Source organism: Nilaparvata lugens, chromosome 10, assembly GCF_014356525.2.
Source record: "Nilaparvata lugens isolate BPH chromosome 10, ASM1435652v1, whole genome shotgun sequence".
Taxonomy (NCBI): Eukaryota; Metazoa; Arthropoda; class Insecta; order Hemiptera; family Delphacidae; genus Nilaparvata; species Nilaparvata lugens.
Genome location: NC_052513.1, coordinates 21670617 through 21688045, shown reverse-complemented (window position 1 = coordinate 21688045; position 17429 = coordinate 21670617). Strand labels below are relative to the sequence as shown.

The window sequence follows — 17429 nt, the reverse complement described above, 5'->3', positions numbered from 1 at the left end:
TGTCTTTCATTCAATAAAGCGGATAGCGCTATCTCTTTCTCGCTTTGCTCTGTCTGTTCCAAATGTTGACAAACTGAGACCATGATGAAGTGAATATCACTCAACTAAATAGCACAATCAGCTGATTCAAAACACTACTGCATCTGTGACAAACCATTCTCTGTCTCAGACAGCAACGTATCGCGCATGCGTTAGTAACGGTTTTTTCCCGTTCCATTCAGTCAGATCTTTAAATGTAACGTTCTTTGTGATGATGGTTACCGAGCACCGTAACTGGAGCCGTCATTCCATTTTGATGATGATATTATTATCCAATGATGATTTATCAATAAATTCGATATAATAATCAATATATTATCATCATTTCATTCAATAAAAGTAAGAGTACTTTTCAATAATATAATTAATAAAATATAATGGTTGTTATTTAACTAATGTTGAAAAACACTATAGCTAAGTCAGCATATTGTCATTTCAAAGCAAAAACCTAAACCCTAACCTCCCCTTTCATATTTGAAACATTTATAAACATAAATCTTTGTAGAAACCCGTAATCCCTTCCAGCATATTGCAATTTCAAAGCAAAATCCTAACACCTTAACCTATCTTTTCACCTTTGAAATATCAAAAACCATAATTCTACCTGTACCCTAGCCCTTTCTAGCATATTGCAATTTTAAAGCAAAAACCTAACCTAACCTTATGAAACATTATCAAATATCACTTGAAATAACCTAACCCCTAACCCTTTCACATTCAATACTTTGGATTTCAAAGCAAAATCCCAACCCCCTAACCTATCTTTTCACCTTTGAAATATCAAAAACCATAATTCTACCTGTACCCTTTCTAGCAAATTGCAATGTCAAAGCAAAAACCTAACCTAGCATTATGTAACATTATTTAACTTGAAATAACACAACCCCTAACCCTTTCACATCCAATACTTTGGATTTCGAAGCAAAATCCTAACCCCCTAACCCATCCTTTCACCTTTAAAACAACAAAAAACATAACTCTACCTGGACCCTAGCCCCTTCTAGCATATTGCAATTTCAAAGCAAAAACCCTAACCTATCCTTATGAAACATTATTAAATATAATCTAAATAAAACCTAACCCTTGACCCTATTTTGTCAATTAGTTGAATTTCTACATTTTTGATAAACGATGTGGCAACCTTGCAATGCGTGAAAGAGATATAGTGAGGTCTACGTTATAGTGACAGTATTTGATCAACTTTGGTGTTGCTATCCTTGTCTATCATTCGACAAAGCAGGTAGTACTATCCTTTTCTTTCTTCGCAACGATGCCAAATCTGTTTTTGACAGTGTAAAAAGATAATTAATCAAGGCAGAGAATCGGCAACGCTGTTCTCCCATCTTAATCCACTGTCATTATAACGTGGTTCTCACTATAGCGCCATCTGCTTTGTTGAATGATTCACAAGTATAGCAACACCATTGGAAATCACACACTGCCATTATAACGTGGACCTCACTATAGATACTCAAAGAATACTTTTGAATAACTATGTGATAACTGTGACCGTTGCTGGCCGTTACTCTGAATCTGAGACAAAGAGAAGCTGCTCATCTGTGTACTGTACTGTTTTCTCTTCTCTTGTTGTCTGCTGACGTGCTGTGCAGATGTCAGCTGTATTGAATTTACCGCTTCACTTCACTTCTTTACCAACATCAATATTTTTACATAAATTTGTATAAAATATATGAGTTACATTTCCTATTTTATCTAAGATTAAATTCTCAGTAGTAATTCATACTGCACTAATAAACCTTGTGGAACAAGTGAAAAGAATGTGTTGAGGTTATGTTGCTGTGTAGTTTTGTAAATAGAATTTCTAGTCTTATCATAAACTGCAGCATGAAGATGCTACGAAGTAAAACTTAACTTTATTGCTTATTTATAAAGATAGTGCAGCCAAAATGACGAACACACGTTTCATAGGTGGTGATGTGTTAGCAGTTATATTTGGTTTATTTATTCGATGGTGCATCTCTTTGCAATCTTATTCCGGACAGGATTCACCACCGATGTATGGAGACTATGAAGCTCAACGCCACTGGATGGAAATTACTGTAAATTTACCTACCAAAGATTGGTATTTCAACACATCAAACAATGATCTAATGTACTGGGGATTGGACTATCCACCTTTGACCGCTTACCACAGCATGATCTGCGGATATTTAGCAAGATATTTCAACCCCGATTTTGTGACATTGCATGAATCAAGGGGATACGAATCCATGAACCACAAACTCTTTATGAGAGCAACAGTTTTTATATCAGAACTTTTGACATTTGTGCCAGCTATTTGTTTATACTTCTCATTTACAAAATCAAGAAAAACTGAAACCTTCAAATCAGTTTCTAAAGAAAATTCAGCAGACTCTAAAACTAGGTTATCATCTACATTGATGGTTACAATAGCACTAATATATCCTGGTTTGATTCTCATTGACTATGGTCATTTCCAATACAACTGTGTATCTCTTGGGCTTTTCATTTTTGCTCTAGTTAGTATAGTCCAACATAACTATGTAATTTCTTCAATATTCTTTTGCTTAGCACTCAGCTACAAACAGATGGAACTGTATCATTCCTTGCCATTCTTTTTCTACTTTCTGGGACTTTGCTATAACCTGTGGCAGTACGAAGGATTCAAACAAGGCTTCTGTTTACTTATTCTCATTGGTTCTCCGGTTATAATGACATTCTTTCTAGTTTGGCTACCATTTCTGCAGGACAAAAAACAGATTATTCAAGTCCTCCATAGATTGTTTCCAATTGCAAGAGGTGTATTCGAAGACAAAGTTGCCAATTTCTGGTGTTGTCTCAACGTGTTTTATAAAATACGTAATTACATAAGTAATGATAGTATGGCAAAAATTTGCTTAATTGACACACTGTTCTCAGTGTTGCCAAGCTGTGTCGATCTGTTTTTAAATCCAACTTTCCATAAATTTAAACTATCGCTCATAAACTCTTCTTTGGCATTCTTCCTTTTTTCTTTTCAAGTTCATGAGAAGAGCATCCTGCTTGTCTCTATTCCTGTTCTCCTCCACTTTCCCCAAGACCAATTACCCTGTTTCTGGTTCCTTATGATATCGACATTTAGTATGTCTCATCTTTTCATGAAAGATGATATCCTTATACCTTACATTGGATTGACCGTATTTTTCTATTTCTTTGTCTTATCAGCTCTAGATCTGAAGTTAATTATTAGCACATCTGTCATCAGTGCACAGACTAGAGTTCCTAGTTTTTTCGGGAGAAAATTCATGTTGAATATAGACTTTTGTAGAATTGTGAAATGGACTTTCCACATATCAATGCTGGGCTGTTTGATTATAACTATTTGCAGCATTACTCTCGAGCCACCTAAAAAGTATCCAGATCTCTATCCTCTTCTCATTTCATTCTATTCTTTCGTTCACTTTTTACTATTCTTCATTTATTTCAACTTCTCTCAAATCAGCTCGAAGGTGTGCGTCAAACTAAAAATGAATTAGCCTAAATTAAAAAAAAAAAAAAACAAGAAATATTCAAATTGAAATTAAGTGTGTTCATTGATATGATTATTAGAATGTTATTAGTATAATAGCGTTATACTACAGTTTATCTACAGTTGTTGAAATATGTGTGTTGCTGGTTGTGTGTAGATTATCGTTCATTTACAATAGATAATTGTTATATAATTTTCTTAACTTATCTTGGGGGTAATATAATAATTTGTATTGAATTAATTTATTTCTGGTAGAATTGATATTGAATTTATACAATGTGAATGCATTTGATTAATAGATTATTGTCTTCAGTGTTTGTTAATAATAATTGTTATCAGTGTTTGATAGATAATTTTAAAACGAATTGATAACTTTCAACTGTATTGAATGAGTACGACAAGTTAAATATCTCACTTTATTATTATTTGTGAGGGTTGATGGAGAAAATATTAAAATGATAGGGATTTATATCTTTTTATATTAAAAGGTAGTAAACCAAATAAATAATGAGCTTAGTAATGTGATACAATGATTGTTATGAGAACTTGGACATTCCAAAGGAAACTAACGTTTCATATGTTTGTATTGATATTGTAAATAAATAGTTTATTATTGAAATAATCTTTCAGTGTTGAAATTTCATTCTTCCCTAATCAATGATTTTGGCGGCATTTCAACATTATTTATGGCTAGTTAGAGATTTTCTTATTTTATCTTTTATCATAATAATGTAGTTCGATTCTCAAGATAACTGATACATAAACGAAAATAAAAAAACAAAACAGATTTCATTAAGTTGTGAAACTTTCAAATACCGAACTCAGGTTTCATTGCTCATGACATCTTCAGTGGTGAGCACCGAGATAACCTTTATGAAAATTTTCTTTCACAACTTTAAGTATTCAAGTAAGTGAGGTGGTTGAGCCTAAGCTGGCTCAGTACTAAAGTTGTTATGGTGCAACCATCACTGAATTTGATGCCAAGACTATTAAAACTTAAAGTCTGGTTTTTAATCTGGAAAATAATCTGTGATAATAGAATTAATTTGTTTCGTACATGTTTTTTAATTCTCGATATGGATATTTCGGTATATACAATAATTACGAATATTTTTGAAGGTTGGGTTCGTTTACCTTGAAGGGTGGTTTTTTATCAGAAAAGCCACTTCTCTCCAACACAATTTATAGATTATTCTGACGCAATCTATCATAAAGTGTAAGCTAGAGATGAGTTTACAAGAATGTTGCTGGATTGGAAAACGTTCCTTAACAGAATGTTTCTATTATGGCGTGCATTGATGATTACAATCTGCCTTCTTTCTATTAATCATGTTAGAAGCTAACTTCAGCACATCTTGCTACGAGTATTTAGCAAAAACTCATCAAATTTAAAAGATTTAGATATATTGAAAAGTACTAGATGATCAATAAGAAGGAATTTTTATTATAATAATTTGATAACATTAAAAATGAGAACGAACTAAGTAACCAAGAATTTATTTATATTTATTAACTTTGAATCGGAAGAATACGACTAGCCTATATTACATAAAACAAAATATAATTTTCAATCAATATAGATAGTTTTATTCTAGATTACACATTCCAATAATATATAAGTTTATTACAATGATATACGGTAAGGTGACATTCAACTCAGTACATACTATCTTTCATAATCATTTATTGTAGGTTCCAGTCCAGTATTTGAAATGGCTATTTGGTAATTAAGCTCAATATTTGTAACAATACTGGAATGCTAAGGATGAACTGGGTTTTAAATGTTCTAGATTATATTCATACATGGAAAAATATACTCTTGAGCTGTTTATCACATATTTTCTTCACCTCATCTGAAAAAAAAACAAGATAAAAATTACTATTAGAGTCAGATCAACATGAATTAAACAAGAAATTTCACATATCAAATACTCGACAGTATAATTTTATAAATCGTAGTATTGTTATTAATCGAAAATAACTAAATGTAGTAAGTTACCAGTAATTTTCAGTAAATAATTGAAGCAATCACTGTTTCTCACATTACCTTCAATGACGTTTCAGCTAAAATTTATAAAATTTTCAACGAATTAAGAATTTACTAACTCTAAACTCATCAGTTTGTTAATAATTTATGATCAATCAATTTATTGCACGAATTTCAAGTTTTATCAACTCTAACATAGCTTCATCAAACTCATCTCAAACAGTAACCCTATACCGAATCGAGCGCATGATTTTTTATTCTATTCATCTTAAAACGACAATCTGAAATAAGAATATGAACTTAATAATCAGTAATGTTTTCAAAAACACGTGTCTTCAATTCATTCGAATAATATTTTTTTTCTAGTTTCCTAGGAAAGTGACTATTTCAGCAACGATTACTGAGCGCGAAATACAGTTGCCGCAATGGAGCAGAGTCCTTTTTGTAAATGAAATAAAACAATTCAATTTAAGATAACTCTAAAATATTACTTCATGAGTCATTCCAACAACCTTTAGCTGTTACTGTGTGAAATGATTGGAATATTGGTGATCAACAACAAAATATACAAAAGTACACAAAAATCATAAATCATCGTTTAAAATTGTCACTCATACATTACTAAAGTATCATATTCGATGGTCACAGGGACCATTATATATATAATATATTATATCATATTTAATTGACGGGAGGAAAAATTCATGCTAAATACTTGCGCCAAGTATTATTGCTTTACTGAAAAAACTATTTCACACTCGCCCATGTGTAAATTTTTTGGATCAGCAATGAGCCATTTTGCAAACTAGATACACGAGAATATCAACAATGATCGGTACTGGGAGCCATAAGACGATATATAAACAAATATGCGCTTGCAAGAGTGAAACAAGACCGATTCACAGTAGTCACCTACCTACTGAGGCTGATCCGAACTGAATACCACAAAGACCTTAAAGATGCATAGACTCACATGCAGTGCTAGTGTCGTACTTGGAATTGAAATCCGCCATTGAGGGGGCAACCCATAAGATTATTACATACCAATGCCACCAATGCCTTTGTGATCAAAGTATATATAAATATATAATATATAATATCTCGTGCTAAAATACCCCAATGGCGGCCTTCAATTTCAAGTAAGAGCTATCATTGGGAAGGCATAGGCATTGTGGGTCTATATCTCTTTAAGGTCTTTGGAATACCACATTACCTGATTTAGAGTAAATATAAGCATTGTGAACTGGTATTTAACAATGAGAAGCGGATCTGAGTCCACTTTTATACTCAACACAAGCACAAATTTTATGTTATTATCGTCTCTGCTTTCTACGAATTGACTATATTGAAATAACTGAATGAATTAAGAAATTCACGTTCTGTATTAATTGAATAAAAGTGGTAAAGTCAATCTTTGATACCAGAGCTTAGATCACACGATAATAATATTATTATTTCAAACTCACCACTAATTTCAGCGATATTAGCATTTTTATGCTGGGTAACAACATAAAATTCTCTGGCGTTGGACAGTTTACCAACAACCCAATAGTCATTAACAGTCTTCATAATAGTTTCAGCCGTTGGGTTTCCGGACTGCGATAATCTAAAAAACAAAAAAAAATTATTCGATATGCGTCTTTGATTCGAAATAACAGAATTTTATTTACATTCAATGCAGAAAATTTTTGTGGATGAGAAATTGATTACATAAAATTAATAAGTAATCAATCACAAGAAATATAATTACAGTGATTTTACTGGTTGACAGAAAATTAAAGCCATATCCTCGATTTTCGTGTAACCAATTCTACGAGTATGTAGTCATAAGTTAAGAATATGTGTCAAAATCAAGATGAGTTGAACAGAGAGGTGCATTCTTAAATTAAACTCAACTAATGGTATGAAACTGTAAACTAACATAATGAATATCATGATAATAATATAACATATATTTGTAATTTATTGAAATCCTAAACTATTTAGCTTGTTAAGATTCGGTGCCTTATTTCATGAATATATTAGAGCTACCACTTTTTACTTTACTGCGGTGGCCACTCGTACCCCAGTCGGTACTTAGCCTCATCAACTAAGCCTCTCCAAAAGTTTCGGTCACCCGCGTCCTCCTCTTTTAGGCCCATCCTCCTCATATCTTTCCGGACCTGGTCCCACCATCTAGTTTTTGGCCTTCCAGCTGGTCTCCTTCCTATAGGATTATTCCTCAGTACACTGCTTGTCAGAGCGCTTTCTTCTTTCCTCAGAATGTGTCCCGTCCACCGTAACCTTCTGCTTTTAATCTCACCCACTATGTCTGGTTCATTGAATAGTTGGCGTATTTATATATTTCATAGTTGAAATATATTTCATAGTTGTGCTTGATGCTTGATTCTCCAAACTCCGTTCTCTAGTGTTGAGCCAAAAATTTTTCGAAGAATCTTGTTTTCAAAAACAATGGTCTTTTTTTCTTCTTTTTTGATCAGTATCCATGTTTCTGAAGCATATTATTTTCATACATTTTCAATAATATAACAATATTCAAGGTTTACAAAATGATACCTCACTATATAATATATGTGTCGAGGTTATTCATCAAATTTATGCTACAACAGATAATACAAAAATTCCAAAAAATCTAAAACTATATCTATTACCTTAAGCATCACCTAGCACAATGATAATAAAACCGAGGTACTATTTTCTACCTATAAATTACCTTATTTAAAAAGAATACTACTTAAATCTAAATCCTATTTACTATTAGTTCCTCACTACTTTGTATCCCAATACTGAATAACCAATGTCTAATAATTTTTCTTTTGAAGCTATTGAAATTTTCCTCTCCTTTGATTTCTAATGGTATTCTATTGGATATTGTAGGCCCTAAATATCCTAGTGATCTTTGCCCAAATGCGTGGATAATACGTAAAACTCATCCAAAATTTACATCTCGGGTGTATTCATTCTTGGTACTTCTTGGTTGTAACGTTCTCTTATTCTAGTATTATGGCTATGATTTATGATATGGTTCCTATTTTGATGTTTTTTCATATACCCAAATAACAACAATAAATAAAATTGCCTAACGCTGAGTACTTTATTTTCTTTAAATAATTCTACAGTTGAAAACCGGATTTCCCTGTTTCCCATTATTTTCAAAATGCGTTTTTGAGTTTTAAATAATGGATCTATAAAACTTAAGTTAGCTGCACCCCAAACTAACAGACAGTACCTTAAAAGAGATTCAACTAATGTTAAGTATATAGTTTTTAACATTTCTTTGTCTATACGCCTTAATTGATAGAATTGTATATAAGCTTCCTTATTTTGGCAGTTGTATATGTTATGTGCTTGTTCCATTTCAATGAATCATCTACTATTATTCCTAAATACTTAATATTGTCAGAGCGTTCTATTAGTGGGCAATCACAATTATTGTTACTATTTCTATCACAATAATGAAGCTTCATTAGTGTCATGTGTGGTTTTGTGCTATTTGTTAAAGACAAAGTTAAAAATTTTGTTTTTCTGAATTTAATGAAAATAAATTATTTCTTAACCAGCTAGTGATTTTTGTGAGTTCTATCTCTGCTGTTTGGAACACTTCTTCCCAGTTTTTTCCTTGAAAAAGGAGTGCTGTATCGTCAGCAAAGGCTATAACTCTAGCTTGAATTTGAATGGAGCACAACTCATTTGCGAAGATCGAATACAAAATTGGTCCTAAAACTGTTCCTTGAGGTATTCCGAACTTCATGGAACCCTCTGCACTCATATGGTTCTCAACCTTTGTTTTTTGCTGTCTATTGCTGAGGTAGGATCTGAACCATTCAAGTGGCACTCCTCTTATATCTATTGCCTCAAGCTTTTTTATTAATAAGTCATGGGAAACAGAATCGAAGGCCTTTGCTAAATCTAAAAATACTGCTAAACATTTATTCTTTTCCTCTAAATTGCTAGTTACAAATTTTGATAATTCTAGTACAGCTAATTCTGTACTTATACCTTTGCGGAAGCCGAATTGGTTAGGAGAAAGAATATTCTTAATTTCTAAAAAGCTTATTAATCTTGATTTAACTAGCTTTTCTAAAATTTTTGATACATTGCTAATCAGTGAAATAGGTCTATAATTACTAATAATTAGTTTATCACCTGATTTATGTATAGGTCTGACACAGATTTGCTTCATTGCTCTTGGAAAAGTACCATATAACAAGCTCAGATTGAAAATATGAGTTAAAGGTTTAGAAATTAAATCTTTTATTCCTTTCAAGGTCCTGTTATCTAATCCATCTAGGCCTGGTGCACTATAGCTGTGTAAAGAATCAATTGTTTTTATTATTTCCTTTTCATCTATGGGGGAAAGAAACATATTATTTGGTACATGCAATTCTGGTACATTATCTGCTATAATTTGGTTAATATTTTTATTCAGACTCTCAGATATTTTGTTAGCCATACTCTCTCCAATATTAACAAAGAAATTATTTACATGACTCAATAGTTCTCTAGGATTATCTGTCAGTGTGACTATGTCACCATTAATTTTCAAAGCATTCAGTTGTATATCCTTTTTCTGATTTGAATCTGTAGCATCCTTGATTATTTTCCATGTCTTCCTTACATCATTGTTCGCTTCATTTAGTTGCATCTTGAAATAATTTTCTTTTGTAGTTTGGATGAGTGACGTCAGTGTATTTCTGTATCTTCGGTAGTAGTTAGCAAGTTCTCCGTTCTCTGGATCCAGCTTCCTTCTTCTATTTAGAGAATCCCTTGTTCTTATAGCTGAGATAAGTCCTCGTGTTATCCATGGTTTTATGCTCTTGATCCTCTTCTTTTGTCTGTAATGATGTGTATTGCTTTCCATATGTTTTTGTAGAATTTCTAAGAACTTTTCGTAAGCTGAGTCTGTGTTATTTGATATAGTAGTACTGGTCTAATGATGGTTTTGTATAGTCTTAGTTTTGATGTATGTGAGAGGAGTCTTGAGCTAAGCAGTTTATTGCATGCATAAAAGCTTTTATTTGCCGATCTTATTCTGTTGGTCACTTCCAGTTCTTCTGAGTTGTGCGTGAGTGTCACTCCCAAGTACGTGAAAGTTTCTGTCTTTTTAAAATTATAGTCTCTTTCTTTCAGAGATTGTTCATTGTGTCCGTTTATATTTTGAACTCTACTTATTTGCATGAGCTTGGTTTTATTTTCATTTATTTTTAGTTTCTTCAATCAAAATATTTGTCAGGTATACCAAGTCTTCCTCTTTCTCAGCTATTACAACAATGTCGTCTGCAAAAGCCAGGATATTTATATTTACTCCAATTAATTCCTTCATTTGTACTTTTGACTCTTTTCAGTGCTTCTTCTAAGGCTATGTTAAATAATGCTGGCGACATTCCATCTCCTTGTCGTACTCCAGTATTAACTTCAAAACTGCTTGTGGTTTTTCCATTTACTTTTACTTTGCATCTTGAGTGTAGAGTACTAAGCTTAGCTAGCCGTATCAATTTACTTGGTATCCCAAAACTTTCCATTTTTTCCCAAATCTTGTCTCTGTTCAAGCTATCATATGCTTTTAAGAAATCTACAAACAGACAGTAGAAAACATGGTTAAAGTGGTAGTGCTACCACTTAGAAAATAAAACTATTGTAAAGATCTTCGTACAATTCGAAATAATGTATGTAAGGGAGGCCTTCGATTTGTTATAGGAATTTCAACTAAGTTAAGCAAAATAACAAAAATGATGCAATAAAAATAATAATGCATAATACAAAGTTGAGCAAAATAATAATCCTAAAAGAAACGAGTAACTTTGTAAATCTAAATAACACATTAGGCGCTGCCTGCAAAACCAAAGTTTGAGTGCTAACAGCGAGTATCAATATACATTTTCAACAAAAAATTTCCAATACAGAGACAAATAGGTGGAAAAAATGAATATACTATGAATGGGAATGAATAAAGAGTATCAATGAACATGTAGAGTATCGACTGTTAGGAAAAACCCCAAGAAATAAATAACGTAGACGTAGAAGGTGCCAGCATTTACAAGAATCATCAAATTTGAGATTTTTTTGTTCTATTCAGATAAGAAACCAGCTTTAGATAGTCTCTTGAAAAAGTAAAAACAATGATTACAAATTATATTGTTTGAAGTAATTTCCCGGTAGTTGAGAACTCAACTGAATATATTTGTCCATTGATCGAGATCTTCATCTTGATCTTCCATAAATCTCAGTCCAACGCATTGTGCATGCCACTGCGATTCGCATGACGGTGACGGGGAGCGGTAGAATTTTTTACCTGCGGTTAAATAGTCAAAATCCTCACCATCATGCGAATCGCAGTAGTGTTCTCAAGGCTTAAATAGAAACCAAATCCAGCCAAAAATCTCTATCAAACAGTTTATACAAGAACCATGCACTAATTATTTTCAGCTATTGTTAATAGGCACTAATTGACGTAGCAAAGTGAGGTCCAAGATTCAAGTCGATGGTTTTGCTTTTCACTTTGTTTGTATGCTTATATGTTTGTTCTTCATTTACGGTCAAACGCGGTCACAGATTTGCATGAAATTCGACAGGATAGTTATTTTTTTAATTTTGCGTCGATATAAGATTTTTTTAAATTTTACATTTTAATGATGATGATGATCGTTATCATTATATTACGTGCAAGGATTAGGCTATTGCCTGTTCCGACTTACAAACAGCTTATCCAGTAGTTATTTGAGTTAAAAGAGTTATAGAAATTTACATTCATACATAACATGTCATTTATTGCCATTTCTTACGTGGCCTTTCAATTGATCTATTACCTTCTGGTCTATAATTCAATACTTGAAGGGCAAGACTTTCTGCAGACATTCTTTTTATATGATCCTTCCATTGTATTCGATATTCTAAACTTTTTAATTCAAATTGAATATTCCCAGCTCAGAACGGATATCTTCATTTCTAAAATGATCTATCCGATCGCAGCCCTTAATTCAGCTGAGGAATTGCATCTCTGCCGCCTGCACTCTACCTACTCTCAAGTAGTTAATGATGATAAAAGGAAAAATAATTTCCTCCATACTCCAATATTACTGTAACAATTACTTGCATGCAATTAATAATCCTCTTGACAGCTGATTAATTATGAATTATTATAAATCTGGATTATTATTTTTAGTATGGGGGAAATTCCTTTTCCTTTCATATTATCCTTGAAATGCAAAATTTCAAAAAAGCTTGTATATACATCGACGCGCAATTCAAAAATAAAAAAATTCATTCCTGTCAAATTTCATGAAAATCTATTGCCGGTTTCACCATAAATGCGGAACAAACATACATAGATACATACAGGCTAAAGGAGAAATGCAAAACCGTCAACTTAAATCTTGGACCTCACTTGGCTCGGTCAATTAGTAGTTGAGGATAACGTACAGTCGTAAGTAGTATATAAGTAGAGGCTGTTAGTAGTTGACTATAACGCAAAGTCTAGAGAGAAATATATAATTACTTACGCCCAATGATCGCTGTTGATATCAGCCAACAGCCGGAGTACTTCAACAGACACAGATATATTTCCGGAGCGCCGATTATCCAGATGAATGGAGCTCTTGGTGGCCAAATTCATGCGATTGAAGTACACGAACCGTGAGGAGGAGTCGTTGAGAGTGGAGACAGCCGCCTGCCTGGCCAGGTAGTCGCCCACTTCACCGGCTAGTTTGCGCAAGCGCGACGATAGAAAATCATCCAGCACACGAAACGTGTCTATGGTCAGGCACGTTGTATCTGTTGCAAATGATAGTCGAATAATTAAACTTAATTAAGATACTATAAATTTATTACGAATCAGTTTTGAGCAAATTGAGATTAAGAAATTAAGATTATTAAATCTTGTTATGAGAAAAAATATTAAATAATAATAATAATATCGAGTGACCTGGCTGGCTCAGGTCTGGTGTCAGAGTTTTCAGGTCGCAACTGATCAATTTCAGGGCCTCTGACATGACCTAACGACTGCTTGCTAGGCAGCCGGGACCGACGGCTTAACGTGTCCATCCGAAACACGGGAGTGGCCCGAGATAAATATCTTGCCCGGGCCGGGATTTGAACCCGGGCCTCTGAATCATGAAGCCAGCATCTGATCCACTCGACTACGGCCACTCCAGAAAAAATATTAATGAAACATGTCTATTAATTGTGATGTATTTGTTGAAAATCGACGAAAATAGTCATTGTATAGATGAATGGAAAAATTAGAGTACCGAACATCTATTCGAATTGATTTTTCATTATATTGTTTTCGGTTTTTTTAAACATCACAATCATTCTTGTTTAGTCTTGAAGAAAATTGTATAGGGAATTTTTTCATCTGAAAATTAAAAATCTGAATACCATTTTTAAAAACTACAATTCACAACATGTTTTAACATATTAAGGCCATTTTCAAGGAAATGAAAGTATTTTAAAAAAAGGTACTTGAATTTTTAATTTCCGTATAATTAAGAGTAGCCATATTAATGCCATTTTCAAGGAAATACAAGTTTTTTAAAAAAGGGTACCTGGATTTTCAATTTTCATATAAATTAAGAGTAGCCTTCACTAAAAAGTTGATAAGAAATGTTTTGTATAGAGAATTGTCAAGCAGACGAAAAATTGTCAAGCAGACTTGAAATTGTTACAGTTTGTTTAGTAAAATAACTAAAACGTTGGTAATTTATAACTGCAACCGATGGTTTCCGTTATTACACTATCATCAATTCCTGGTAAACTCTCTGTAGAGATATTGATAATGGTGTAACAACATTACAAAATTGATTGTTTCTGTTAATATGTCATCAAGAGTAAACTATCAATAGAAAATGACAATGGTGTAAATACCAAAACAAGTTTTAATAGATTATAAATATTTAGTAAACTTTTACTAGACATCAATGAGCTTCAAGAGTGTAACTATTGTCTATTTTGTGTTTATATTATCTATTAATTATTATTAAATAATCAATCACGAAAAATATTTTTAAACGACATTTCAATGAAAAGTAGAATACGCTGTCAAGTTTTTGATTTAAAGAAAGAGCTTGAAAGATATGATTCCAATAACATTTCTGCTATTTTTTGTTGCAATATTTCACGCAATCCGACCACATATACTGTAAAAAGTTTTTAGTGGGTTACAGATTTATTGTGTCTACTTACTCTTGTAGAAAAGACATAACGTCGCATTCTGAAACCTATAGACTACCATCTGATAGACGCTTGTGCTCTGATGTGATCTCTTCAGATGGAGTAGAGGTATTTTATTCAAACTGTTGCCATTGAAAGGTTTTTGAAGATCCGCAGGACCAGTGATGAAACTGAAAAAAGGTTTGCTTTTAGAATAGTTCTCAATAATCTACAAATTATGCTGCTGATTATTTCAATTCCATCCTTAATTATTTTACATTAACTTAATCAGGAGGAAAGTTAATTACATTACATGATCATCTGATATACATATTGATTATAAGTGTTCATAATTTACGAAATCTATTAGTACTGGTAGGCTATATTATATTAAAAAACAATACATTGACGATTAATGTATTAATCAATACATTGACATGCTTTAAGCCTGTTATTCTTTTCCCAATCATTCATAGTTGAGAATGATATTATTGTATCTATTAATGTATAAATAAATAATATATTACATCGAATTAAATTAATTATGAGTCTATATCAATTAGTGATTTACTATAATTTTATTGGTCAAACTGGTATTAGTTACTGTAGTCATTTAAAGTAATAATCCACTCAGCATAATAATTAACATTCAAATGAAATATTATAGATCTAATAATTATTATAAAACGAATATCCAAATTAAATGCTGCAATTCACCCCGAAGACTTCTGCTACTGCAAATATTGACGACAGGGTAAACAGCTAGATGGAAATTCGATGAGCGCTACTATTCAAAAATTATTTGTCAGCCCGGGAATCGAACCCAGTACCTCCTAATTACCGGTCAGGAATGCTTACCCTTACACCAAACTTGTGCTTGGCGTAATCGGGCAGCCGATGAGAAAGCATCTAGTTGCGAGTAGCTTATCGTTATCTTTCTAACCGGCAGGCGGCGTTTGCTTCGTGCTATAACGTGGTCGCTAACAATATTTAACACATTCATTTCTCAGTTGTTAATAATTTCAGTACGTAGTATATTACATTCTCAATTTCTGGTTTGTGTGCATTTAAAATCATGGATAAGTGCAAAAAGTACAACAGTGCAGTTCCAGCAAAGGATAGTTTTGAATGTACTAGTAATGGGTGTAATAGTTCTTTCCACCCAACTTGCGTGGATTCTACTTTAATTGATCCTAATAAAAAATCAAGTTTACAAAAAAATTGGAAGTGCGACAAATGTTCCACCCGTCTTGATTCCGAAACAGACAATTAAAATTCTCTCACGGAACTAATTAAGGCTTTTCGGAAAGAGAACAATGACAAACTAGATAAAATAAACAAAACATTAAATACGATGGTTAGTGACATCAGTGACTTGAAAGCTAAATACAGTAATATTGATACCAATTGCATTGAAAACACTACTAACATTAATAAAATAATACTAGAAAATACGCGCCTATCCAACAAAGTGAAAGTATTAAAGCCAGATATGGCAGATTTACAGCAGCAAACTAGGAAGAACAATATAATAATCTCCGGTGTACCTAGTACTAAAGGTGAAAATATTCTTAACATATTGCAAAATCTCGCATTCCTACTCAACGTGAAATTCGAAAGGTACGACGTTTCAGCATGCCATAGATTGCCTAGCAGAAACAAAAACAATAGTAATCCGCCTACAATAGTAGTAAACTTTGTATCCCGCCTAACGAAGGAGAGTGGATTTTCGCGAGAAGAGATAGAAAATGTCTCTCCGCCAGTGAGCTCAATAATCACTGTCCCGATCACCAAATATATATCAACGAGCACCTGGCGCAACATACAAGTGCAATTTTCAATAAAGCCAGAGCTCACATGAGGAATGGAGAATTGGCGGCCGTCTGGGTCAGCGAGGGTAGAGTCCTAGCCAGGAAGAGCCAAACCAGTCCAGTTTTCCGAATTGCATCACTGGACCAACTGGAGGAGAGGATGATCGCTTTTCAAAATCCAAAACCGACCGGTGAAGGCAACAAAGACGCTGAGACTAACAATGACAGTGAGGCCAACAATGACGGTAAGGGCAGCAAAAACGGCGACGGTGGAAGCAGTGAGTGAGTGAGTGAACAGTGAATTACATATATTCGACTCTAATGTTCCCCTCATCCTTCTTTTTCAAAATTGTATCCTGTCGCCCTCTTCCTTGTCTTCTTCCCAGTCCATTTAAACGAAGTTATTATTTTTATTATAAGCTGGAAAGTAGAAATAGGGAGAGTGTTTTTGAACAACAAGTAATCAAACAAACTGTAAATAAGTACCGTACCCAAATTATATCCTCAATGTACTTTTGATTTCACCTGTTCTCAAATTTATCTCTTAAAATACCCTGGATGAACACGATGTAAAGCACCTTTCGATTTTACAACAAATATAAAACGTTTAAAATTATCAAAATACCGTTACTTCTCATTAAACAAATTAAAGTCAAGGATGATGTAATCTTTCTAGAGTTGGAAGTAAGATACTGTATATCTGAGAAATGAATGTTATCATGTTATGACTTTCAGTTAGTATCACTCACGCTATTCTAACTTTGCATGAATAGTTTTTATTTTTTCCATGAATATGAACATTCTTCTCTACAGCTACCTATTACAATTATTATATTAACATTATTTATGTCACAAGATTTATTTATTTATTGTCTAGAGTAAACAATACAGTAGTCGGAAAAGGAAAAACAGGCTATTGCCCAAAACTTTTTCAATTATTAATTAACTTCTCCCC

General features: G+C 32.9%; 2 protein-coding genes across 2 annotated transcripts in view; one reads left to right on the top strand and one right to left on the bottom strand.

Annotated features, from left to right (window-relative positions):
* The first annotated feature begins 1809 nt into the window (after positions 1 to 1809).
* LOC111052930 (dolichyl pyrophosphate Man9GlcNAc2 alpha-1,3-glucosyltransferase) lies at positions 1810 to 4153 on the top strand. The gene has a single exon (XM_022339748.2). It carries the CDS (start codon positions 1947 to 1949, stop codon positions 3534 to 3536), a length of 1590 nt encoding a protein of 529 aa, XP_022195440.2. The 5' UTR covers positions 1810 to 1946; the 3' UTR covers positions 3537 to 4153.
* An 857-nt stretch (positions 4154 to 5010) lies between these two features.
* Positions 5011 to 17429, bottom strand: part of LOC111052931 (vacuolar fusion protein CCZ1 homolog) — a 28850-nt gene continuing 16431 nt past the window's right edge. The window contains exons 7-10 of the mRNA XM_022339749.2: positions 14697 to 14854; positions 13016 to 13286; positions 6983 to 7122; positions 5011 to 5382 (exon numbers count right to left, since the gene is read on the bottom strand). Of these exons, the coding sequence (XP_022195441.1) occupies positions 5327 to 5382; positions 6983 to 7122; positions 13016 to 13286; positions 14697 to 14854 (625 nt within the window). The 3' untranslated portion in view covers positions 5011 to 5326. The remainder of the gene's footprint in view (positions 5383 to 6982; positions 7123 to 13015; positions 13287 to 14696; positions 14855 to 17429) is intronic.